Below are 25,387 nucleotides of genomic sequence, written 5' to 3'. Positions count from 1 at the left end.
CAGACCTGATGGTACAGTAAGTGGATTCTAACAATTGGAGCCTAGCTATGTTATGAATTCCTGTGTATTAAATATATTATCAGCACTGATTTTATTATATAACTATCCAGCTAGCAAGAGAAAGTACGACTATATAATGACTGTATTTAATTTTTAAGTGACTGGGCTAATCCTAATGAAAATTACAAGTTCTAACCTACTACTAGAGCAGTGGTTCTTAATTATTTTCCATCATGCCCCCCTTGAGAACCTGAAAACATGTATTTTTTTTTATATGAGTTATATGAGTTGCTGCCACCTAGTGACTGGAGGCTTGTTATCATTCAAGCATTACAGCAGTGGTACACTTATGTCCAGCGTGCCACACTGGAAGACCCTTATACCCGCCCCCCCTCCCCCCACAGGCACCTAACCGCCCCACTATTTGAGAAGTACTGCACTGGACCAGCAAGAAAGACTGTCCTAATAGCCTAAGAAAAAATTGCAGCTAAACCCTCAATAGATTAAAGACTGTCCTAATAGCCTAAGAAAAAAGATTGGATTATTAGATTGATTATTAGAATGCAGATGCAAACACAGATTTTTTTTTAGATTTAAATCATCTTCTATTCCATGTAAACTAATATTCACATTTTATACTACTCAACCCTATTAAACTTATATACTGATTTGATTGTCGGTCGGCCCATTATAAAGAGAAATAAAGCAATGCATTATATTCATCATTTTAAAAAAATGTTTTAAGTATGTCATTTGTCTATAAGATGTTTATGATGTGAATTTGTTCTGTATTAGTTTTTTTTAATAGGGGTCCTGATTTACTGACTCAGGAAAAACATGGATCATTTGACAAGTGCCACTATAGATTATGTTTTATTTGTGTTTTTACAAGCAGGCCTGGACAAGTGTCTCTGACTGTGCAATGAAATGTGTAAACACACACCAGACTTTCTATAAATGCTCTGAACATGTTTTCCCTCTGTGGTTATTCCCTGCGTTGTCCTTGGATCTCTCACATCAGAGGTCTCAGAACTGTGACAGTAAATATGGCAATAAATTGTGAAGAATAAAAAGACAGATTAAATCGGTGTCATTTTAGAACTTGTTTGTCACACACTGCAAACGGAAAATAAAAGCTTTCTCCTGTTTCTCTCCAAGTGCTTATAAGATAATACACACGTAGTAGACATTTTAATGTCGCTGTCCTGGTTGGTGTAATCTGTAAAATTGATCTAGACTTAAGAAAGACATGATGGATGAATTTGTTGTTACAGGAAAGTATGGAAGAATTACCTGCTGATAAACACAGAACATTTAGTTCGACCTTTCCTGACCTATAGAGCTGATATTAATGTTCTTGAGTATGATGTAGTGGTGCAATATTTATTTATGTATTTATTTGTTTAGTATTCTGGGTGTATGATTATTAAATTTGTTTTATATATTTATATCTATATATTTTATATTGATAACCCAAGAAAGAGCGTTTATATGACCGGACAGCGACATCCAGTGCTAAAGAATAGACTTTCACACGTTAACTTTGAAACGTGTCCGACAGGGGGCGGTGTTATTAACAACGACCGATCTTCTTCTCCTCGGGATCGGGGTTTTCTTTCTCTTCCGGTTGTCGTCTGTTCGTGTGGCAGGTATATCATTTCCTTAATCTTAGAAGGTTTAAAATCTCAATTAATCCTCATATTCTGCGCGTTTGGACCCCAAATAAATTGCATATTCTGAATGAACATCTTATTTACTACGGGGTTAATGCACTATTATGCTGACTAGTTTCTCAGAAAATTATCAAATTAAGTTAATAGTGAGGCTAATGCTTCTTTTAGCATAGCAACCGCCTTTTACAAAATTGTGAACATATAATGGTTTCTTATTAACCTCGTGTTTTTCTGTTTATATATTTAGTACATTACGACTATCTGTTTTCGTTTGGAATGTTCGTGTTGTCCTCCATGTATAACGCCTCTGCTGGTTTTTCTAATTGAGGCTAACATGCTAACTGTTCTGTGCATTTCGTTATTTGTTATTTATTGTTTGTTATTGTGTTTTTCCTATTTCGTCCTTTAGATAGATAAGAGTCGATATGGCCAAGTCAAAGAACCACACAACCCACAATCAGTGTAAGTATACTATACAAACATGTATATGGTTTTATGCAGGCTGCCTTAACTTGACCAGCACATTGCACATTGGATTCATAGGTATAGCTATAGTTGTATTCAGAACGGGCAATTGAAGGTAGTCCTTAAAATGTTTGGACGACTTTAGATGGCTGAAATGTCTTGTAAATAATTTGAGTACACAAGTAACATCAAGATGGAAATGGGTACAGGCAATGGAGATTGACAGTGTTGAATCTGTGTGTTTACAGCTCGTAAAGCCCACAGAAATGGAATCAAGAAGCCCACATCTCAGCGCTACGAGTCGTTGAAGGGGGTATGTATGGTTTTGAAATTCCCACGTTGTACATTTTTACATTTTGAGGTTGAGCTGTGCGGTTTGTCGGGGGGAATAATTAATAGTGAAACATTCATCTTATTTCACTGTAGTGATAAAGTGTGCAGTGTCTGCTATGTGGATGCTTGATTCATTTAGTTTCAGAGCCTGTTTGTGAGGTTTACTCATTGGACAGGTTGATTGGGTACTAAAATGTTTGTCTACACTGCACACTTGGAATGTCTTTAATATTGCATTCCTGGTAACACACATGGGAATCCTTATGTGTTGCGGTGTTTTTAACAGGTCTAGGTTTGTCACATATCTAACTATTGTTTACACTGCACATAATTAGAAGCAGTGTAGATAGGATTTACACAAAATAAAATTAAAGTTTAATCTTTTGGCCAGAATCCAAGAATGTAAAATGTATGTCAAAATGGCAGCTTTTCAGTAAACGTTTTTCTTTTCTTTGTTGGTTAATATCCTGTCTGTTTCTGCTGACCTACAGCTGTACCAATTATGGAACTATGTAAAATTGTTTTAAAAATATTGGAGGAAGCAGAAAGGTGACTACCATTATATGAGGCCAAGATGCTCTCAAGTACATGGGGATGAATACTATCCTCGTGGATAAGGATTTTAGGCTGATTCCATGGGCTGTGTATAGAAGGCACACACTCTAGTTAAATTATTGTAAATTACTGTATAAAAGCAAGCCACGCAGTGTTGCAATACTTATGAATCAAAATGTTTTTTTTTCCAAATGAACAATTTTGCATTTTACAGAACACAACATTGAGCAATGCCTTCATTTAGGTTACATTTATGAATTTAGCAGAGACATTTATCAAAAGTGACCTCTTTAGACTGTTATTGATACTATGTTTTTACTTTTCATTGTGTTACAGGTTGACCCTAAGTTCCTGAGGAACATGCGCTTTGCCAAGAAGCACAACAAGAAGGGCATGAAGGCAGCGCGCAAGGCAGCAGCAGTCCAGGCGAAATAAGCTGTCACTTGACCTAATAAAGCAATGCTTTGATAACATTTTTCTTTCTGTTGCAGCTTCTTTTAAAGATTTGAAATAGGGTTTTCAAGATACCAGAATTTCAGTAGTCGATACCATTACCTGTGAATTTCCCCAATTATTGATACTTTTTCAATTCCGCGATAAAAATACAGAACCCATTTACTTTTAAATTTACTACTTTATTAATGACCGTTTCAAACTGTCAAGTATTTAAGAATACTTTGCTTATTTTTGATCAGAATTGAAATTGCAGTTCCAGCTGCCAAGAGGTAAGTATATTGGAAAAAGGAACAGCTGTGACCTATAGCCTCCCTGTATATAAAAACAAAGTACTGTGTCAAAACTATAGTCAAACAACAATAGTGAACTACTACATTAAAGAGCAGAACAGCAGTGGCTGTGATTTTTGGATGTTAGTTGTTGACCCTCCTGCTTCTGCTTGTCAGTATCTTCCTCAGACTGGTGCTTTAAAGGAAAAAAAGTTCTAGGTAAAATAACACAATCTCAGAGACAGACATGTCGGAGACCAGCTCATAATGTAACTGTACATGATGGTATTACATTTTGTTAACCATGTGTTACATTTACAAAGTTTGTGAGCTGGCTCTCAAGCCCTAATAATCGAACGTCCTCTGGTTTGTAAACTTTTTAAAGTTTAATTTTATTTTCTAATTATATATGTGAGAGGTTGACATTGGCACTTTTTATGAAGTATGCAGGTAATTGAGTATATTGTAATTTAAAAAACGAGAACTATTTGCATTTACACAAAAAGTCTTGACCTCAAATATGTATTGACACCAAATACACCCACCATTCTGAGCGCTTTAGGTCTTTACTTGCAAGATTTGGTATTTTGGTTTGCGTACAAATCCAGGAATATAACCAGGGAAATATGGATTTTACTAAGATTCTGATGAATAATCAAGAATATTAAGATAAGTATTTTCTTCAAAAATAACTAAAAAGGTTTTTTACACAACTTTTGTATCGTTTAAAGGTATTTTTGGTTGTAAGAAAGAAAACCTTTTTTAAAAAGGACTGGATTATTGATTTATAACAAAAAAGACATTTATTTATTTAATTCATCCATCCTTTTTTAAGTACTAACAAGAACGTAAAAATAATTTTGATAAAGAAAAAATGTTTAATGCATCAATAATAACCGTTATAGTAACTATGAAATATATTCTTTATTTTAATTAATAAAAGTACCACATATCTAACCATAGTAGTTTTTATGCCTTGTTTGGTTTTATTTCAGTGACCATTAGCCGTACTGTAGAACTTTACTGTGAAAGCAACCATATGGGCTGCGTGCTGTCGTCACATCCGCTCCTGCTCTGACCACAGCTTGCATCATTTCTCGTCTCTCTCGGCAGCCGGCAGCATGTGAGTATCCAACTTCACGCCGACAAGTTACTGTTTCAGTTTAAGAATAAAGCCTCACCTCGCCGAAACCTGTCGCGGGTCTGTGTTATTATAATTGCCTTTTAACCTTTATTTCATCCGTTTTAAAAGGTGCTAGTTGACGTTGACAGGCGTATTTAGCTTGGTAGCTAACAACAGGAAAGCGTCATCACTTTGAACTTACTCAGATAAATTGATAACGTTAAAATAATTGTTTTGGTAAAGTTTTTACCATCTCTATAACGTCAAGCATTAAAATGAATAACACTGTTGGTTCAAAATTGTGCCAACACCGGTACTGACAGGAGGCGACAGGCATAGTTTTTATGAGATAAAGATGGAATGAATGGAATTTTAACTTCCAGAGTCTTTGTTCTGCATTGGAATGAATTAAACAAAAAATAAAATTTACGTTTTGGAACAGTTACTAATTCGTAACGTTCAAACACGATTTAAGGAATTACAAATAGTGTTTCAGCTGCATTTTATTCTAATGTAGAACAGTGCTATTATTCATCGTAAAGTCAGGTTAATACCTTGTTGTTATGGTACTAGCTTTGCATAAGTTTGGTACAGTGGGAAAAACGCCACATAAATGTAATTTCCTTGATGCTGAAATGTTATAGAAAGTTATGTATATGATAAGTGATTTTTATATATTAGTCTTTCCTTTTTTTATACCTCTCTTCATTAATTTCTTTTACATTTGCCCATATTTTTTATTTCTGCAGACGGACAACATGGTGGAACCAGTCCCAGAGTCCATCAATTTTCCCAATGAGGAGGAGAAAGTACTGAAGTTTTGGCAAGACAAGGACTGTTTCCAGGAGTGCCTTAAGCAGTCCAAGAACAGGCCCAGGTAAATAATTACATTCTATTTTATTCACGTGCCAACCGTTAAAAAGTCTATTGTAAATTTTAAAGACAAAACTTAAGCTATTGTTTCTCAGCCACAGTCCCACAAACCAAAAATAAAACAGGTAATCAGTGATCAGATTTATGTCAGTCTGAAGTAATAAAGCCACCTTTCCTGGCAAACCAGTTTTTCCATTGACTAAGCTGCCTACATGCAGGTGTTAATAGTTGCTCAAAGTTTTAAAGCACAATTTACCATTCAGTTAAACTTCTACTTTTCGCTCTTCCCCTTTTTTTTAATTGTATCCCTTGTGACAAACTTCACTGTCTCTCTGATTAAGGGTTTACCAGAGACCTTTTTACCTTTTTTTTTTACAAAACCATATTTTTGTATTGTACACATTTGAATTTTTACATATTTTTGTATTGTACATATTTGAATAACCATCTTCAGTTCAATTATAGTCAAATATTTTTTTGTTTTAAGAATATGCTAGACTTGCCATCTAAAATAGTAGGTCTGGTAACAGAAATGCCTATAAAGGCTGCGTAGGTATGGCCAAAATGATAATACCAATTATTTTAAGCAATATTGTAATAACGATTATTAATCACGATTATTCATTATGCATGGCACCGTCCCCACACACTGTTCATTTTGGTGATGGGTTAAAAGCAGAGGTCACATTTGGTTGTGTGCAGTGGTGTGCAGTGTCACAATGACAAGTAGTTCACATTCCTTTCCTTCCTACAAGGCTCTCAGTTCAAGATGAAACCTAAAGTAAAGAGTTTATTTTCACTTTCGCTATTGCATCCATTATTTCAGTGTTTATTTTTTAACAAGTGGATAAATACGGCTCTGTGCAGTGTCGTCCTTATGGACACGTACAGGAATCTAGTGGACTAGCCTTAGCTTTCACCTTCGTATATTTATTGTATATAAGTTTATGGTGTGGACTAGCCTTAGCTTTCACCTTCGTATTTATTGTATTTAAGTTTATGGTGTTTTTTTTTAGTTGGTTGGATACATTATTTGTGTTGCTCGTAGGAGCAGACACAACTCTACTGCACTGCATACAATTTCTTTTTGGTCAGCACTAACTCTTCCTCACCTCCAAATGCTGCGACACCGTCACCTTCTGCTACCAACATTATGTCTCACTCTCACATTAGTCAACAATTTGAGGCTGCCCCTTGCTGCTCGCTGCTCACTTCCTAATAAGACAGCTCTCTTTTGTTCTCTCCCTGGTGGTTGGCTGACTATTGATTGAGAGCGTCTTTGATTTCATATGCAGCAGAGCCCGATTTTTTTTAATCTTAATATTGCTAATATTGAATTGTGCAGCCCTACTATCAATTAATTCGTTATTTAAAAAAATTAAGTTACCTGTCTATGCTCCAAAACTAGAGAAGTTTTGCCTGGACATTTTCAACATGATCTGCTGCTTTTAAATGTATGCTTAAAATCTATGCTTATTTTAACATTACAGTGACATTTTACTTTGCTCTATTATTTCATTCATATATGTTAATGAAGATGTTGATTAATTGATTGACGTCATGGTTGCTTTAGTAATGCAAGAGCTTCAGAAGTTTGGATTCTATTCCTTTAAGTAATCAGGTGACAACTTAAATTAAAAGTTATGCAGATAAAGTCCCTGTTTCTCCTTTCGAGGGGTAAAATAAATGTTGTTCCGATGTATCATTTGCAATGTTACAACATCAGAAAAAAAAATGTACTGTGTAACTCATGCAGTTTAATGAATTACTATGCTATATTTTTACAAGGTAATCACGCATTACAGCAACAAAGGCTGATGTTCCTGTCTTTGCTGCTCGTCTTATCAGGTACACCTTCTACGACGGACCTCCGTTTGCCACTGGTCTCCCTCATTATGGTCATATCTTGGCCGGCACCATCAAGGACATCGTTACTCGCTTTGCCCACCAGAGTGGTTATCATGTTGAACGACGCTTTGGCTGGGATTGTCACGGCCTGCCTGTGGTAAATTGGCCTATTTGTTTTTTTTCTTTTACCCATATAGAAAAAAATGACTTTATCAGATTGATATTTAGTTTATTCATGTGTCATGTTTCTTTTTCTTTTCTCCTTTCTTTAGGAATATGAGATTGATAAAACCCTTGGGATCAAAGGGCCTGATGATGTTGCCAAGATGGGCATTGCTGAATACAACAAACAGTGCAGAAACATTGTCATGAGGTACTCCCACGAGTGGGAGGTGAGTGAATATAGGGACACTTTTTTGCCAACAGTTCAGTTATATATATATGTGAGCAGCCTGTAAACATAGAACTGATTTGGATGTATATCTGGTGTCAGAGAGCAAATGTTTGCCTTTAGGGCTGATGGCTATAACCGTTCTCCTGTTTTATTTAATTTCTTCTACCTTCAGACTTCAGTGAAGCGCATGGGCAGATGGATTGACTTCAAAAATGACTACAAGACGCTCTACCCGTGGTTCATGGAGACTGTCTGGTATGTATATCAGAACATCTCTCAATGTAAAGGGGTTTTACCTTGAGCAAGATGCTACTTTTGTATTTGCTTCCTTTACCTTGAGCAAGATGCTACTTTTGTCCAAGTATTTGCTTCACTGGTATTCTGGTCTTGTCTAATAGCCGGTGCAGCTAGTTGTATCAGGAAGAATATCGAATAATACTGAGCAAGAGTCTTACATTGTATGAAGAATATTTACCCTAATAAAACCAGTGTGGTCAATAGCAATAACAGAAGGGAAACTAACTCCAAAACATTTCTAAAAAAACTAAAAAAAAAACTAGGTTTAAAACTTAGTTTAGAACAAATATAATAAAAATACATTTTTTAATTTTTTATTATTCATTTTCTCAGGTGGGTTTTTAAACAGTTGTACGACAAGGGCCTGGTGTACAGAGGTGTCAAAGTCATGCCTTTCTCCACTGCCTGCAACACCCCACTCTCCAACTTTGAGTCCCACCAGAACTACAAGGTTAGTAGAAATGAAGGCTCTTTATGTTCGAAAATCTTTATACAGTATATTGAAGTTGGATTTCTGGTACTATTAATACAGGTTAATGTGATAATTAGATAAAAATGAGTTTGTATTTGTCTTCAGGATGTCCAGGATCCCTCTGTGATCGTCAACTTTCCCCTGCTGGAGAGTGAAGACATTTCTCTGATTGCATGGACCACCACGCCGTGGACTCTGCCGAGCAACTTGGCATTGTGTGTCAACCCAGAATTTATCTATGTTAAAGTCAAAGGTGGGAATTTCTAATTTACTCATTAGCCTTGTTTTCTATTGTGCACAACCACAGAGAAGCCTCTACATAACACGTGCATTTAATTTTAAAGTCTGTCAGGATGGCAGTCCCTCAGTTCTTTGCAATCTTTTTTCCAGTTGTGTCATTCAGCTTTAGTCAGATGTTGACTTACGTATTACCCTGTGCTCAGTGAGGTTGATCTGACACAAGTTAGGTGTTTCATCTCTTTACTGAATGTGGATATATCAAATGCCAGTTTGGAGTGTGTTGCAGGTATTAATTTGTTAATTAGTGGATGTTTAAAAGATAGAATTTAGTTTGAAAATAAAACCGTCCTTGTGCCTGTTTTGCTAAAATAATAATTCTCCAGAAGAGGAGAATTAAATTTCTCAGTCCTGAGGGGGGCAGTGTTGATGTATAATTTCTTTCTACAGTTTATTTCCTCCTCCTGCTGCATAGGAGACTGCTTAGAATACAATCTTTTTCCATCTTTTTTTCTGATTTTCTTCCCTTAATAATTTCCCTTTAGCGCTGTTCTTCTGTTTTACTTTGTTAAACCACCAAGGAGGAAAAAAAAATACTTTATTGATATTTGTTTTTACGCTCTCTCTGTCTCATTTCACACATTTTACTTGTCATGCTTTTCAAAACCCTTGCTGTTATTATTCTGCCTCCTCAGTTAAATTAACCCAACAATTTAATTTATTCCTGGAGGTTGAATGAGTTCACTCTTATCCATCATTAGGGTGTAGTCACTTCAGGAGCACTAAACTGAGAGAACTGTTATACAGCTTCATAGTTGTAGTTGCTTAATGATGTGCTGCCTCACTGACCTTGACATTTGGATGTTTCATTATCCCAAACCAATTAAAAATATACATTACAGTTTATAATCATTAATGAGTTTTTCATGAACTTATGTTGTAATATTTTTCAAGTTAAGGTTTTATGCAGCCAAAGCTATTTATTAATCCTTTCTATGACATACAGACAACACCACCAACAAAGTCTACATCCTGATGGAGGCCAGGCTTGGAGCTCTGTTTAAATCAGAGAGCGAGTACACACTGTTGGACAAGTGAGTAGATAAGATCTCGCAGCTGCTGCTGACAAATGTTCAATAACGTTACTCAAAGCTTTATATCAAAATTGGAGAACTTTGTAGAAAAAAAATGTAATTTAAAATGTATTTTTCTGACCAACAGGTTACTTGATAATTACTGTAATTGTGATTTACTGTACAGTAAAGTGAAAAGGGTCTCGAATGTTTGCTAAATACAGTGGGTAAAATAAGTATTGGACCCGTCACCATTTTTCTCAGTAACTACATTTCCAAAGGTGCCATTGTCATGAACTCTTCACCAGTGTGGTTGCATGGTTTGTTACTGACATCTCGTGAAAATTCATGACAATAGCCCCGTTAGAAATATATTTACTGGGAATAATGGTGACGTGTTCTATTTGAATAAAAATGATATTATAATAATGATCACTTTGAATAATATAATTTTAAAGTGCCTGAGGATTTATTAGCACGCTTTGTGTAATTACAGGTTTCCTGGTAAGATGCTGAAAGGGAAAAAATACAAGCCTCTTTTCCCGTACTTTGCCAAGGTTTGTAGTACTCTGTGTTTTTAGGTTGTTATGAATTCTTATTTTTCACATCACCATTTGTGCTTTAAACATCAACATAGCTGCGAATAAACCTGTTTCACCAGTACTATCATCCAGTACTATCTACCCATCCTTTTCTGTGTTCTATTTTTATTTTGGCTTACTTTGAATTCTCCACATACTTGTTTTGCGACAGTGCGCGGAAAAAGGAGCATTCCAGGTTGTGACTGATAACTACGTCAAGGAAGAGGAGGGTACGGGAGTCGTCCACCAGGCGCCGTACTTTGGAGCTGTAAGTATTTGCTTCTCTGTGTGTGTACTAACACAGTAGTCTTGGGTTTATATATTTAGATCATAATGTCCAATAAGAACTCTATAGCTAGCCCCAACAAAACCAAATATTACACTCTTTAACACTTAAATACCCATAAATATCCAAGGCTCACTTTGGTTACACTACCCCTTGTCAGGCTTTTCAATATCTTTTTTTTCTCTCTGACATTGATTTCTTAGTTGCCGACTACTATTTGTACATTTCAGCCCATCACTTCGACTGTCTGCAGCTGAAAGCGAGGTCACCTTTGTCTAGTACTCAAACAGAAAATCAGGATGTGTGAATTTCTACCTTTACAAAAAGGGGGTTTCTTCACCTGTGGAGCCATAAGACTATTGTATCTCATACCTGAGTAATAGTATTTTGAGCTTTCATTTCTTTCTTATAAATCAATTACAAGTCATTGTATCATAAATTAAATACCCAGAGGCGTATACCGCCGAACAAGTTCAGTGGTTTAGCAAGGTATGTTGAGTTTAAAGCAGGGCTTTCCTGTACTACAAAGGTGTCTCTTCTTTAACTGTCCCTTTGTCTTTCGCATGTTTGAACACACACTTTGTCCTTGTAATGCATTATGCTTGTCCCATAATATGAGTATGAATGAATATTAGGAAAAGTTGGCACAAGCCATGCAGTACAGACCCCGGAAGGACACACAAGGGTTAACCAGGCTAGATAGTATCGATAACTGCCGTCTTGGAACCGTTTAACTTTGTTTGGGGGCTTGAGGATTTTGTTAAGCCAAAACCATGAACACAAAGCCTGGGTATGTTAAACGTCTTTTACACAATACAGGCCCCAGGTCTGGGGCAAACAGATGCATGTACAGCTTAGGCTTTCTATGAATTTTCAACCTTTGTCTCCCTCCCTGACCATTTCTCCCTAATGAACTGTCTATCTCATAACAAAGTCCTTTATTACTTTGTGAAGCTTCAAAGGTTGCTTCGGGTAGATGGAAGATCTGTGTGAGCTATCAGTCATGGGTTTCGACAGTGGGCTTGAATACAGCATAAATTTGAAGCTGGACAGTGCTTAAATCATTCATGCATAACTGTCACATACCAGTGGACCGTGTTGTAAGTGTCTCCCTTTTTTTCCCCCCCTTCCTGTAGGACGATTACAGGGTGTGCACGGAATACAGCATCATCCAGAAAGACCAGGCTCCCATTTGCCCTGTGGATGCCTCCGGCTGCTTCACGTCAGAGGTCACAGACTTTGCAGGGGAGTATGTCAAAGTAAGTGACACGATGACATCAACGTGTATATTGGGTGTTGGCAGGTACTCGCCAATATTTCATCCACCTTTCCTCATTCTCAATACTCACCATTTCCTTTGTGATCTAAAAATCACTGAATTTAAATTAATTAGTTTTTTTGGTATTTTAATACATAAATGGCGAGAATTTTTTGGTATTTTAATACATAAATGGCATAAACTGGTAATGTCGAGACAATTTCAGGCAGTCTGAGTCAGAGGAGACCTACTATGTTGTTAGGTAAAACCTGCTTCCAAAGCAAATCACTGTTTACCGATGCACAGAATGTGCCCCCCACTTGTTGTCACACCCGAGTTCATTACCATCCTCAGTAGATGGTGACTAAAATCTAGCAGCAGTTTATGATCTGATCACTATTTCGCATCCTGGTACAAAGGCAAGGGAGTGGACCGAACCCTGCCGGGCCGCTAACAGTACAGCGTGAGCTAATAAAGAACACGCGGCCACAGTTCACTGACAGTCTGTCATAATCCACTTTTGAAATATGTAAAAGCCAAGCGTGAATTTCAAGGCTGCTCGATACATTCCTAACTGCCACATAAATACTTGGAGGGGAACTATAGAGAGCGTCAGGGGTTGCAAGACTGTATTCAAGGGAAGCTAGAAGAGCAGTTGTTTCTCTCCAATCTTAGAACTAAAGCACTATTTACACAACATGAGGTCCGGCTCGTACAATCAGAAGAGTCTGCAAGTCAGCAGCTCTGGCAGCAGAGTGAGGGTTCTGAGCCCCTCGCCCTCCCGGTGCCGTGGTTCATCGTATGATAGCCGTGGACGTTCAGGATATCGCGGCGGTGCTGTGGAGCTGGGCACAGAAATACACCAGCAACATGCCAACGAGAAAGAGGAGATGCAGGAACTCAATGTCAAGTTTGCCGGATACATTGAGAAAGTCCAAGCGCTGGAGAAGAGAAATGCTGTGCTGCACGCCGAACTGGCTGCCCTGCAGGGGCGCTATAAAGGAGGCCCCACGGGCATCAGTGAAGAGTATGAGCTCAAGTTTAAAGAGGTGCGTGACCTGATTGAGGCCTTGACTAATGAGAAGGGAGCGGTCGACATCGAGAGGGGCTACCTTGAAGAGGAGGTTGAAGTGTGGCGACTTAAGCTGGAGGAGGAGCTGGCACTCAAAGAGGAGGCAGAAATGATCCTGAGGGAGTTTCGTCAGGATGTTGACAATGCAACGCTGCAGAAGGCCGAGCTGGAAAGGCGCATAGAACAACTAGTGGCTGAAATAGAGTTCCTCAAAAAGCTGCACGATGAAGAGGTGGCTGACCTCATGAGACAGATTGAGGACTCAAAGGTTACCGCCGAGCTCGGCGGCGATCGTCCTGACCTGGCCGCCTACTTGCGCAACATTCGCGCAGAGATCGAATCCGTTGCTGCCCGCAATGTCCAGGAAGCAGAGAAGTGGTACAAAGCTAAGTTTGACACTCTCAAAGACCACGCTGGCAAACATGAACAACAGATGAAGACCATGAAGGACGAAATTACCACCTTCCATAACCAGGTCACAGATCTGCAAAACCAGATCGATGGGCTGAGGGCACGCAATTCCGCCCTGGAGCAGCAGTTAGAGGACATGGAGATGGCTCACTTTGACAAGGTGGGCAACCTGGAGGGCATCATTGCTCAGTTAGAGTCCCAGCTCTGTGAAACCAAACTTGAGATGACCAAGTACCTCCAAGACTACCAGGAACTGCTGCACATTAAGCTCAAGCTGGACGCTGAGATCGCTACGTACAGGAAGCTGCTAGAGGGAGAAGAGCAACGTCTCGGTATTGCCAAAGATGTTTAAATATCCTGCATCCATCCAGAGCAGCAGCACTGCACCATGGATTGAAGAGATAATCTAATTCAAGTTAAAGACTCCAGATTTTGTCCCCCGTCAAATAATTCTTTTTCCCCGACCAACTTATTAGCCTCTTGCTTGCTTTCCATTTCCAAGTACCTCCAGGACTACCAGGAACTGCTGCACATTAGGCTCAAGATCGCTAGATACAGGAAGCTGCTACAGAGAGAAGAGCATTGGCTCGGTATTGCCAAAGATGTTCAAATATCCTGGATCCATCCGAAGCAGCAGCAGCAGCATTGCACCACGGAGTGAAGAGACGATCTAACTCAAGTTAAAAACTCCAGATTTTATCCCTGTCAAATATTTTTTTTCCCCACCAATCTACTGGCTCCTTGCTCGCTTTCCATCCTTTTTTTTTTTTGATTCTGCTCTTGTCATCTTTTCCATTATCCCCTTTGCAGTTATCTCAGTCTTCCTTATTTTGATCTTTCTTCAGTTTCCACCCTTTTCGTCACCTCTGATCCTGCACTTCCCTGCCTCCCTCTCTGCCAAAACCATTTACTAATGTGTTTTTTTTTTCTCCCCCACTATCACTCCTTTCCACTGTTGGTGGTTTCAAACCCAGCAACCTCACCACAAAATCCTTTAGTTCTGCCTTGATGTGTGACACATCTCAGCCCACACACAGCAGAACTTAGCACGTGGGCTCTGCATAAAACATTCATGTTCCAAGTGTTTCAGTGATGATGCAACTGTTGACCCTTCCACACTAATGTTGATCAACTGTTACCTAATAAAGATTGAAGTGAGTGCACATTACGCGCTGCAGTGGTTTCTTTCTTTTGTCTTGTCTTTTGTTGTGGCTTGCATTTTTTTTTCCACATCGAAAAAATCTTACCCAGTCGTGGTTTTTGTTTACTCAAAATGAAGCACATCAAAAGATTTCAAAAGATCTTTACAACCAGTCAGAAGAAAGAGATATAACGAAATGTATTTGCACCAGAGGAAAGAGTCAACAACAGCCTGCTGAAACAAAAAAAGTTACAGCTACAGAAATTTTACTTAGAAATGTTGCTCTGTAAGAGGGAGGTGAGCAGTCGTGTGTTAATTCAATGAACTGATTAAATTGTTTGCCAGAAACAGATAATTATTTATTTTTGGAGATGTGTGACCTTTATTCTTCCAAGAATCAAAAAATGGATTCGCTATTAAAGTTTTTTTTTGTATTTGCGTTTGCGCAAATGATAATTACTAGAATAAGAATAAATTTTCATGTATTTATGTTCACTTACATGAATTATTAAAAAATTAAAATTAGTTGAAAAAGGCTACATTTAAATTTGACCTTATTAACTGTTGTTCTTTACTTTGGTCAATGTTACCGATTTTAAAAAATTTAAAAAAAATTTAAAAAAGCATTAGAAAATAAAGCTAGCATTAGAATAAAAAAAAACATAATTAAGCAGTTCTCTGTTTGTTTCGCATTAGAAAATAAAGCTAGCATTAGAAATAAAAAAAACATAATTAAACAGTTTGTTTGTTTGTTTTTCTTGTTCGAAGGATGCTGATAAGAACATCATCAAGTGGCTGAAGGAGAAGGGCCGTCTTGTGAATGCCAGCACTTACAAGCATAGTTACCCCTTCTGCTGGAGGTGAGAACAATATCGTGTGTAAGCAGAAGATTTTCCTCAGATAAAAATTATTTATTGGGACTTTTATTACTTTGGACAGTAGTTTGGAAAGCTTAGATGAAGTTAGAGAAAAGCTTTTTTTTATTGTAGTTTTGATCACATTGAAGTGTTAAATGAAAGATAATGAAAAAAAATATGCAGTTTGATTTAATATGGGAATCAAGACTCAGTGATTGAAGGTGCAAATGTCTCCTCGCTGTGTTTCCAGTTTTTAATTTTGATTGCTTTTTATGGTAAAATGTCTGTGCAATAGCGATAAGCACACAAATGTGTTGCCTTTTAACTTCATCCACTTGCACAGATTGACTTTTGTAAATTTAACTAAACAGTATTGCTGTTTTTCTGGGGCTTTATTTGTTTTCTCCTGAACTAGAAACCAAATTTTACCCCTCAATGTGCTTGATATCGCAGCGTGACAACCAACACTCACTCAACTGAAAAACCCTCAGTGAATTCAGAAGTTCAAAATAACTTTTAACTTTTCGCATTTGCGGCAGGAGACAAAAAAAAACCCATCAAGTGACAACATTTCACAGGGAAGAAATAATTATTAAATATTTTTAATAATTTTATATACTTTTTTACAAGTCTTTTGAACTATAGTGTCAACTTGTGTTGTGTTCAAAATAACTTTTAACTTTTCGCATTCACGGCAGGAGACAAAAAAAAAACATCAAATGACAACGTTTCACAGGGGAGAAATAATTATTAAATATTTTTCTTTTTTACAAGTCTTCTATCTTTTGAACTATAGCGTCAACTTGTGTTGTATGTTAGTAATTCTCTCAGTTTCTGCCAAAAAAAATTTACCTTTTAGATATACTTAAAACTAGGAATAAATAAAACAGAACTAAATAAAAAATTTAATAATTTGCTTACATGTGAGTAAAACATGAAGAAAGGGTAGCAGAAAAGTAGACAAGGAAAAAATATTAAAAGAAGATTTAAGAACAAGTCCCAAGAATGTAACAAATAATCTTGCTTTTTCCAAGTTGGAAAAGAAACTCACTAATGTCCCAAAAACAGAATAAACACTAAACTTTGCAGAGACATAACCCTAATACTGCTGAAAACATCTCCAGGGCAGACTGGAGGTATATTTAAATCTGTTTTTACTCTACATTTAAATTGTGTTTCTATTTTGTAGGTCTGACACGCCTCTGATTTACAAAGCTGTCCCCAGCTGGTTTGTCCGAGTAGAGCACATGGTGGACAAACTACTGGACAACAATGGAAAATGTTACTGGTAAGAAGCTACACAGTGTCCTTGGAGCCACTTGGTCTTTTATCTCCACTCATGAATAAAACAAAATGTTGGTTTTCTTGGAACACATTTTTCATGCCCCTAATCTGTGCCAGTTTATTTAGCCCTTTGTCCCGGTCAAATGACACATTGTCTACAGGGAATGCTATGGGAATACCGAGGATTTGGATTTGAAATGAATATGCGTGGCAGTGGCATCTCCACTGTTTCCAGTCGATGTATGCAGAGCATGGTTTTCTTGAAAAACATTGTCAGAATGCTAATATTAACACATCACGATGGAGTGAAAGTAGGTGTCGACAGGACAGCTTTACTAAGTGTTTTCTTCAACACTGGTGCTTCTGGTGTCGTTTTCGGAGCCACAGTAGTTGGCCTGTGGTAATGGGACTGTCAGCCCGAGATGAATGACTTGCTGCTGGGAAGGTGAAGACGCCCAGCCTCGTATAGAAACCCAACACAAACACACGTACAGTACACACACTGTTTTAAAGGTTAAATCCATTATAAAACGGATTGTGGCATCATACAGTTCACTGCATTAGCTCAACATTTTGGTTGGATTAACTCCTCAGTAATGGATGTTGATTTTTTTTTTTTTTATTACACATTTTATGTTTAAAATGCTTCATCTATGTATCCCTTAATATACCAACAATCAATAATTGGTTGAATGCGCATACATATAGTTATTAAGCAGTATTAATAAGTAGTAGGTGTGTTTGGGATGATTTCTCTTTTATGGTCATTCAACTTGTTGCTAAAATATTAAAATGTGAAACCATTTAATATTAACTAGGGTTGAGAGGTGATGGCTTTGATTCATTAATCACAGAAATCATAATGCACACCCACGTAACACCGATAGTGAAAGTGAATTATCTCCCCTCCAATCAAATGTGACCTCTGCTTTTAATCAAAGCTCTGCTGGTGGAATCAAACATGAAACCTTCCGGACCCAAGTCCGCTTCCTTAACCACTAAGTCATCACTGCCCCCTCCCCTCCACTCCACTCCCCTCCACTCCAGAAGGTGGTGCAAGTGTTATGCAAGATGCGTTGAGTGACAGCACCACAAAAGAAGGTGTAAATGAACGCCGACAGTAACATATGGGTTAGAATAAGTGTTTCATTGAAGTTCTAAAGTCACACGGAACTCTTCATATTAAGAACTTCAACACTTTGAATTTTTTTTTTTTTTTTTTTTACAGATTTTGTGTGTGTTTGCGCGTATAAGAAAGCACTCAGTGTGGTCTCACACAGTAACAGTAAATGACATCACACAATTTTTTTCACTTAGTGGGTGTTTGTGCAAAAAAAAAAAAAAAAAAAAAACCAACCCAGATGGGGTGTGACAAGTCTTATTAGTTGTAAGGACAGAAACACATCGCTGCATGGCTTATATTTAAATGTCTTTAATGCAGCTACAAAGATTATTTTTTTGTTTGCAGGATATTCATTGGTGTCGTTGACATCTGAGCTTTTTACATTATTTCATTATTTTTTCTCCCTAAATTACATTTTTCCTCTATCCTTACTCCACTGTCTGTTTCTACTGTATCATCTGCTAACACTTCATCTGCTATCATAGTTCCATGTTAACTGGCCTTATCTCTTCTCTAGCGTAGTATCCATGTATTGTAAATTGACTGAAGAAGGCTAACGGCTGGGAAAGGTGGGGGTGGAATTGAAGAAGCAAACGCAGGAAAGAAAAATCAATACATGGATACACTAGGATTCTAAATAGAAATACCTCCTACAAATGGAAATTGATGAACTTGTTGCAAGTGGATTTTCACAACGTTTTACCCTCACAGCAAGAAATCCCTTCTGGAAAAAATGGGGGAAAAAATATGAAACAGATGCAAAAAGAATGACGCTCATTGCTACCCTGTAATTGTTTTTATTTTTTAAATTTTGAATTGTTTTACTGACCCGATTGTAATGTTATTTATGAGGTTCCTGACCTCTATCGATCGACCTCAATTGATTAATTGATGTTAAATAGTTGTGTAAAAAAAATAAAAAAATAAATAACACCTCTGTTTTCTCTGCAGGGTTCCAGAGTTTGTGCGCGAGAAGCGTTTTGGGAACTGGCTAAGAGATGCACGTGACTGGGCAATTTCAAGAAATCGTTACTGGGGAACGCCTATCCCGATGTGGGTCAGCGATGACTTTGAGGAGGTCAGGAAAGACAAAATTTGATGCTTTGATAAGGGACGTTAGACTTTTTTTTTTTTTTTGTCCTTGTTATATATAGAAATAACACACTTTGTCTGTGACATATTCAAATACCAGCATAATTATTATTTCCCACGGCTACTAATCATTGTTGACAGCAACACCAAATTTATTTGGGCCATGCGTGGGACGGCATAATTGAAAAGTTCACCTCTGCAGCAGTCTTAGAAATTAGTTTGTGCAAAATATATTTTGTCCCAACGATGGACCATAAGTCTGGCATGAGGCTGCAGGAACATAGATTTTCATCCCGAAATTCTCAGGGTAATTTTATTTTTATTTTTTTCCACTGACCTCTTTATGAAACATGCATAATTCATTGTGTTTTTCCTCGTGTGTGTGTGTGTGTGTGTGTGTGTGAGACTCGGTTGCTTGAGGAGAAAATGGGGTCAAAGTAGAGATTGCGTGATTGTTGCATTCCCCCTTAAGTAACATTACACAGTGTTGCCATGAATTCAACAACTGAATGATTTGGTAATGTAATTAGCGAAAAAACATGGATTTGCTGATTACAAAATGCTCTTAGTTTCTCATAATGCTCATGAATAGAATTACAGCAAAACGGCAGTTAAAAAATAAATGAACCAATAAATAGAAAAGTATGACTGGGACATTTACATTTATTGTAGTAGGAAGACTACACGACATGCAATGTAAAATCTGGAGAAAAACTTTACTCACAGAAGAAGTTTGTGTGTGTGTGTTTAACTCCTTTCAGGGGGGCCTTTCTCTGGCCCTGTCTTTTTTATTCTACTCTTTTCATTATCTGACTGTATCTGGGCCATGTTACAAACTGCTTTGCTAAAACTAGAGCAGCGCCTACTGCTTCATATTCTAGGGGGACTCAGAAACACAGGTTACCCCAAATTCAGAGGAAATGTAATTCTTGGCATATTTTATTGCGAGATTGTGGCCAATTTATTTAGCAATACATAAAATCCACTATTAAAATTATGGAGTCGTGCGAACACTTAAAGAAGTTCTAGTTTGGAGTCGTGCGAACACTTAAAGAAGTTGAAGCTTTGTAAAGCTGTTACTTAAGTAATGAGAATGGACATTATAGTGTATTTTTTTTTTAAAAAACTTTCATTTATTGTGGACAGAGAGTGACTGAGGGATTCTATTTTCCTTTTGTAAGTCTAAACTCATGACTAATCATTATGTGGGATCTCTGATTGTATGTGTGTGTATTTGCGACAGGTGGTATGTGTGGGGTCCACGGCTGAACTGGAGGAACTGACTGGCACCAAAGTAACCGATTTGCATCGGGAGAAGTGAGTCTTTTATTTATATATATATGTATATGTGTATGTATATATATATGAATATGAATATATATGTATATATATGTATATATACATATATATTCATATATATATATGTGTATATATATATATATATATAGTATATATATATATATATATAGTATATACGTATACCAATATTAGAACATAAAGGTCAAATCTGGAGCCCTCCCCATGTTCTGACCCGTGCTGTGTACACAAATTAAAACCAACCACACAGCGTCAGCAGTGACTGATGACTGTGTATTAGGCCTTGGTGTTCTTGGTTCATTCAGCTTTGTTTGTATGTTGCCATGATAACTGTCAATGCCTCCTCACCGTCAGCCCTCACCCACTTATTACTCATAGCTTTTGTACTGAAGCTCGGCTGATTGTCTTGTTATTGCCTCCAGCTTCCTCATCACATTGCTTCACCTTCCCTTTTCCTTTCTTTCCATGTGCCCAGCATCGACAGTCTGACCATCCCATCACGGTGTGGTAAGGGAACACTGAGGAGAGTCACTGAGGTGTTTGATTGCTGGTTCGAGAGTGGAAGCATGCCCTACGCCCAGGTCCACTACCCCTTTGAGAACAGGAAGGAATTTGAAGACACGTTCCCTGCAGATTTCATCGCTGAAGGCATTGACCAGACAAGAGGATGGTGAGCTGAGTATGAATGAAGTAGAGTTGGGCGATTCTCATTACCATCATTTCCAGACTACTGAGCACACCTGAATATAGGCCGCTCCCAGTAAATTTTAAAGGAAATAATTGTACATATATAGGCCTCACTTCTCTATAAGCCGCAAGTGTCCACGTTGTAACATGGGATCAACAGAAATAATTTTTTCGAACACGTTAGCTGCTTCCTGCTTCGGAGCCCCGACCGTAGTTGGAATGCACAGGGGAGACTTAGTGATCTGCTCCAGGACTGAAGCTAACATTAGCTCGGGAGCTAACTCCCTTCACTTTGTGCTTGTCCACAGCAGAGGTAAACAGAAACAGTGAATTTTGGGTCTTTATCCCACATATACTGTATATATATATATATTTATATATGTCTATATATATATGTCTATATGTATATATGTCTATATATATGTATTTAAATGTGTGTATATATATGTACGTATATATATGTATATGTACACACTAAGTATGCCAAATTATCTCTATGGTATGTATATGTATATATAAGCAGTACTGGTATAATTATAAGGATATTATGTGAACAATTATAAATAAATAGTTTAAATATACAAACAGTATAAAAAGTAGTTAAATAATTACATTAAATACGCAGTTCACTATATAGGCAGTTTCAACAGATTTTGCCCAAGCCTAGAATGAAGACAGAAACGTTTCGAGCCGTCAATGGTACGAGGTCGAGCCAAACATTTAAAACACTTCATTTGTTTCCCCCCCTCCAGGTTCTACACTCTCTTGGTGCTCTCCACAGCTCTGTTTGGAAAACCTCCCTTCAAGAATGTCATTGTGAACGGCTTGGTTCTGGCCAGGTCAGTAAAATGATTTCTGCTCAAAGATGAACTTCTGTGAATTAAAGCCAATTTTCTTCTACGCTTGAGCTTTTGCTTTTCCAAATGTACAAAGTACAATTTCTAAATGTTTTGATTAACCTTTTGAGTATCATTTTACCACGTTTTAATCAGTGAAGAGTCTGCCCCCCAGCCAACTATTTATATATTTATATCTTTAACTAAAGACCTCCTAGATGTAATGAATGACTTGGCCTGTTCTCTTACAGTTACCATTGTTCTTATGTTCATTCATATTTTCTCTGGTCTGCTCATTCACCTGACTTTTTCCCCATTGTCTCTTATGATCATTGTTCTGTGTTTGTTGTCACCCTCAGCTTTTAGAGATTCTTTACTATGTCAGTGTTTATCCTCAGCCCTGAGGCGTTAATACAGAGTAGCACTCGGGCCTGTTGACCTGGAAACTATAAGCAGTCATTTGAACGCACATCTATATATATATATATATTAAATATATCTATCATGCACATTTAAGCATGTTTGCATGTATGTGTGTGTCTCTGCTCTAATGCATCTGTCTGCCTCTCTCTTGCAGTGATGGACAGAAGATGAGCAAGCGCAAGAAGAACTACCCAGATCCGGGTCTCATCGTGCAGAACTATGGCGCCGATGCCCTCAGGTCAGTCTGCTTGAGTGTGAGAAGGAGTGCATCTCCAAAGCTGTGTGTCTGTAGTATGGTTGAGTTTGTTTATTGCCTTGGGTTTACACCTGAGCTCAAATCACTATCAACTTTCAACTTAAAATTTCAACCCTAAATATACCTAAACACTGTAAAAACATTTCCATAAAACCATCTTCACTCATTATGTGGGGTTTTTTTTTTTTTTTTTTGGCCCGAGCAGTAGAGTGCCATATGGCCTAATGAATAAAGCACTCTGCAGTTGCTCCATATGCTCTCATATAAACTGAAGAAGCGTCGCTGCAGAGATGAAGAGGAAAATGCAGCAGTTCGGTTCAATTCAAAGATCACAATTTCTTTCTATTTTGGCTAGAGAACCTAAATTATCTTCTGACAAGTTTCTTTTTTCTTTTTTCTTTTTAATGCGTCTCAGGTCAGGATTGTTGAACTTCAAAACAGACCAGTTAGATATAATAAAAACACATTGGAGACATAAATTGAGCATAGATGCAGACAAGTTGGTTTCCTCATACATTATCGTCAGGAAGGTCAGAAATTGTACAGGCTGTTATGCCCTAGCCATTAATGCAAGCCTAGAAATGTTTCATTTATTTTTTCATAATTTTTTTAAAGTATGCACTCCTCTGTTCGCTCTCCTCTCTCCTTGGCCCTGGCCTTTACTTATATAACATTATTTGAATTGCACTCACCTACATTGGGGCTGCACCTTGGCCACCACTCCTGTGCTCTCCCTTCTGCAGCTGAGCGCTAACCTCCACCACGCCCCCACAAGCTGCATGTACATTGAATTTTTATCTACATTGTTTTTCATGGTCGTGTTTTTAATTTATTTACATAATATGTATGTCTTATATTTCCATTATACAACTCTGCTGTGCATATAGTTGTGTGGAAAAGGGTAATACAGTCTAGGAATGGTTGATAACAGTGTGAAGGAGCTTCGTAAAGGGTAAATATATACGTAAATAATAACTAGAATAACTATCTCACCTCTACTTTGCGGATTTTCCCATTGTCCCATGTTATGTCCCGTTGAGAAAAAGATCGATATATATTAAAATATCAAGATATTGCTCATCCTAATCTCTCCCTTTGTAGGCTCTACCTCATCAACTCTCCAGTGGTGAGAGCAGAAAATCTGCGTTTCAAGGAGGAGGGTGTGCGGGACATGTTGAAAGACGTCTTCCTGCCGTGGTATAACGCCTACCGCTTTTTGGTGCAGAACGTACAGCGGCTACAGAAGGTACGATTAAGAAATCATTAAGAAAGTTACATTTACAATATCACAAAGTTTTCCTGTTCTAAAGTGCTGCAACCACACTAGGTTGACTCTCACAAATTATAGTATAGTTCACCTGTTCGGTTCTCAGCTTCACCATTTAAAACGGCCACAATCAAGATGGATTTGAGTGCTGTTAAAATGCTCAAACATTAAAGCTGATAGGTGAGCGGCAGCTCATGATATAATTGATAAATTAAATATACTTGAGATTAATTGCTGAAATGATTATTTTCTGGTATCAGACCTGTCAAAAATTACAAATTGTGATTTTTTTTTTCAGGAGGAAGGGACTGTGTTTCTGTACAACGAGAACACAGCGAAGCCCAGTGACAACATCATGGACAAATGGATTCAGTCCTTCACTCAGTCCCTCATTCAGTTCTTCAGAGCTGAGATGGATGGTGTGACATAAACACACACACACACAGATACACAAACAAATGTTCTGCAAAAAACCACACTGACTTGGACTAAAAAGAGCCCTGAATTTAAGATTTAAAATTCAATCCTCTTAGGTAACACTTTATATTCAGTTATTATCTGGCCCAGACTGGTGAGAAATTAAAAACCCACCACATGAACCTGTTTAGACAAAACAAAAATACACAACAAAATAATTTGTTTTCGCAGCTTATCGCCTGTACACTGTCGTGCCTCGCCTGGTCAAGTTTGTGGACATGCTCACCAACTGGTACGTGAGAACCAACAGGCGTCGCCTGAAGGTGAGATGACATCTTTTTTTTATTACTGCTTTAATGATGTTACTTTTTTTTTTTTTACTAGTAAGTGACCAAATTGCAAAATAGTTCTTTCATGAAATAACCATGAAGTATTTTTCCGGATTTGAGGGTTAGTGCATTACCATTTGCTTTCTCTTTTTCACTTTTTAGGGAGAGACCGGCACCCAGGACTGTTTGTGGGCACTGGAAACTCTCTTCAGTGTTCTGTTCTCCATGTGTAGGCTGATGGTGAGTGAAACTCTCCGATGTTTTAAAGTATGTGTATTTTAATTTGTGTATTCACCAATATCTCGGACCATAATTGATAGCTCTTTATGTTCAGTTACAATAAATAAGAAATGTACTGGAAGACAGTGTTAAAGATGACACTGCTCTTTGGGTCAAGGGGTAAAATGCATCAAGTTCAACCCAAACCACAGTGAGCACACCCAAAAGAAAGCCAGTTTTATTTCAACAGTAACAAAAGGATATTTCAATCCAATGGAGAAAAATACAGATTATTTAATCTGTATTAAACAAAAAACAACAACAAAATTAAACCTTTCCTGATCTCCAGGTGTTTTATAAACTCCCTCGTAGCATAAGAGAACCAAACTTACAGTCTCGCTTCTGTCTTTGTTACTGATGTTAAAAATCCTCTAAACTGCTGACATCGTTGACCTACTTAAAT

At 37.6% G+C, this 25,387-nt stretch overlaps 3 protein-coding genes across 4 annotated transcripts in view; all 3 read left to right on the top strand.

The window, feature by feature from the left end:
* The first annotated feature begins 1,561 nt into the window (after window positions 1-1,561).
* Window positions 1,562-3,500, top strand: rpl29 (ribosomal protein L29). The gene is made up of 4 exons (XM_017036498.2): window positions 1,562-1,649; window positions 2,083-2,135; window positions 2,387-2,451; window positions 3,363-3,500. The coding sequence occupies exons 2-4, from the start codon at window positions 2,099-2,101 to the stop codon at window positions 3,459-3,461; spliced, it is 201 nt and encodes a 66-aa protein (XP_016891987.1). The 5' UTR covers window positions 1,562-1,649; window positions 2,083-2,098; the 3' UTR covers window positions 3,462-3,500.
* A 1,200-nt stretch (window positions 3,501-4,700) lies between these two features.
* Window positions 4,701-25,387, top strand: part of iars1 (isoleucyl-tRNA synthetase 1) — a 30,936-nt gene continuing 10,249 nt past the window's right edge. The window contains exons 1-22 of one of the 2 annotated variants that reach the window (XM_017036794.2): window positions 4,701-4,874; window positions 5,624-5,751; window positions 7,596-7,752; window positions 7,868-7,987; window positions 8,162-8,244; window positions 8,620-8,737; window positions 8,864-9,011; window positions 10,002-10,089; window positions 10,565-10,625; window positions 10,822-10,917; window positions 12,072-12,194; window positions 15,586-15,677; window positions 16,864-16,962; window positions 19,033-19,159; window positions 20,417-20,490; window positions 20,966-21,160; window positions 21,930-22,016; window positions 22,591-22,674; window positions 23,794-23,938; window positions 24,258-24,378; window positions 24,608-24,699; window positions 24,868-24,945. In XM_017036794.2, coding sequence (XP_016892283.1) covers window positions 5,633-5,751; window positions 7,596-7,752; window positions 7,868-7,987; window positions 8,162-8,244; window positions 8,620-8,737; window positions 8,864-9,011; window positions 10,002-10,089; window positions 10,565-10,625; window positions 10,822-10,917; window positions 12,072-12,194; window positions 15,586-15,677; window positions 16,864-16,962; window positions 19,033-19,159; window positions 20,417-20,490; window positions 20,966-21,160; window positions 21,930-22,016; window positions 22,591-22,674; window positions 23,794-23,938; window positions 24,258-24,378; window positions 24,608-24,699; window positions 24,868-24,945 — 2,307 coding nt within the window. In that variant the 5' untranslated portion in view covers window positions 4,701-4,874; window positions 5,624-5,632. Of the gene's footprint in view, window positions 4,875-4,932; window positions 4,953-5,623; window positions 5,752-7,595; window positions 7,753-7,867; window positions 7,988-8,161; window positions 8,245-8,619; window positions 8,738-8,863; window positions 9,012-10,001; window positions 10,090-10,564; window positions 10,626-10,821; window positions 10,918-12,071; window positions 12,195-15,585; window positions 15,678-16,863; window positions 16,963-19,032; window positions 19,160-20,416; window positions 20,491-20,965; window positions 21,161-21,929; window positions 22,017-22,590; window positions 22,675-23,793; window positions 23,939-24,257; window positions 24,379-24,607; window positions 24,700-24,867; window positions 24,946-25,387 lie in introns of those variants that run through there. The other variant, XM_017036795.2, reaches the window with a different exon arrangement.
* LOC103386364 (desmin) lies at window positions 12,369-15,263 on the top strand. Its single transcript, XM_008320589.3, has one exon. The coding sequence runs from the start codon at window positions 12,892-12,894 to the stop codon at window positions 14,026-14,028; it is 1,137 nt and encodes a 378-aa protein (XP_008318811.1). The 5' UTR covers window positions 12,369-12,891; the 3' UTR covers window positions 14,029-15,263.

This window comes from Cynoglossus semilaevis, chromosome 11 (assembly GCF_000523025.1).
Source record: "Cynoglossus semilaevis isolate Cse_v1.0 chromosome 11, Cse_v1.0, whole genome shotgun sequence".
In the NCBI taxonomy this organism is placed as follows: Eukaryota; Metazoa; Chordata; class Actinopteri; order Pleuronectiformes; family Cynoglossidae; genus Cynoglossus; species Cynoglossus semilaevis.
Note: the sequence above shows the minus strand (reverse complement) of the source record. Positions and strands in the feature narration are given on the sequence as shown.

Coding starts and splice junctions, on each gene's coding strand:
- rpl29 (XM_017036498.2), top strand. CDS start 2,099: ATGGCCAAGTCAAAGAACCACACAACCCACAATCAGT. Junction 2,136..2,386: donor CCACACAACCCACAATCAGT/GTAAGTATACTA, acceptor GTGTGTTTACAG/CTCGTAAAGCCCACAGAAAT. Junction 2,452..3,362: donor GCTACGAGTCGTTGAAGGGG/GTATGTATGGTT, acceptor ATTGTGTTACAG/GTTGACCCTAAGTTCCTGAG.
- LOC103386364 (XM_008320589.3), top strand. CDS start 12,892: ATGAGGTCCGGCTCGTACAATCAGAAGAGTCTGCAAGTCAGCAGCTCT.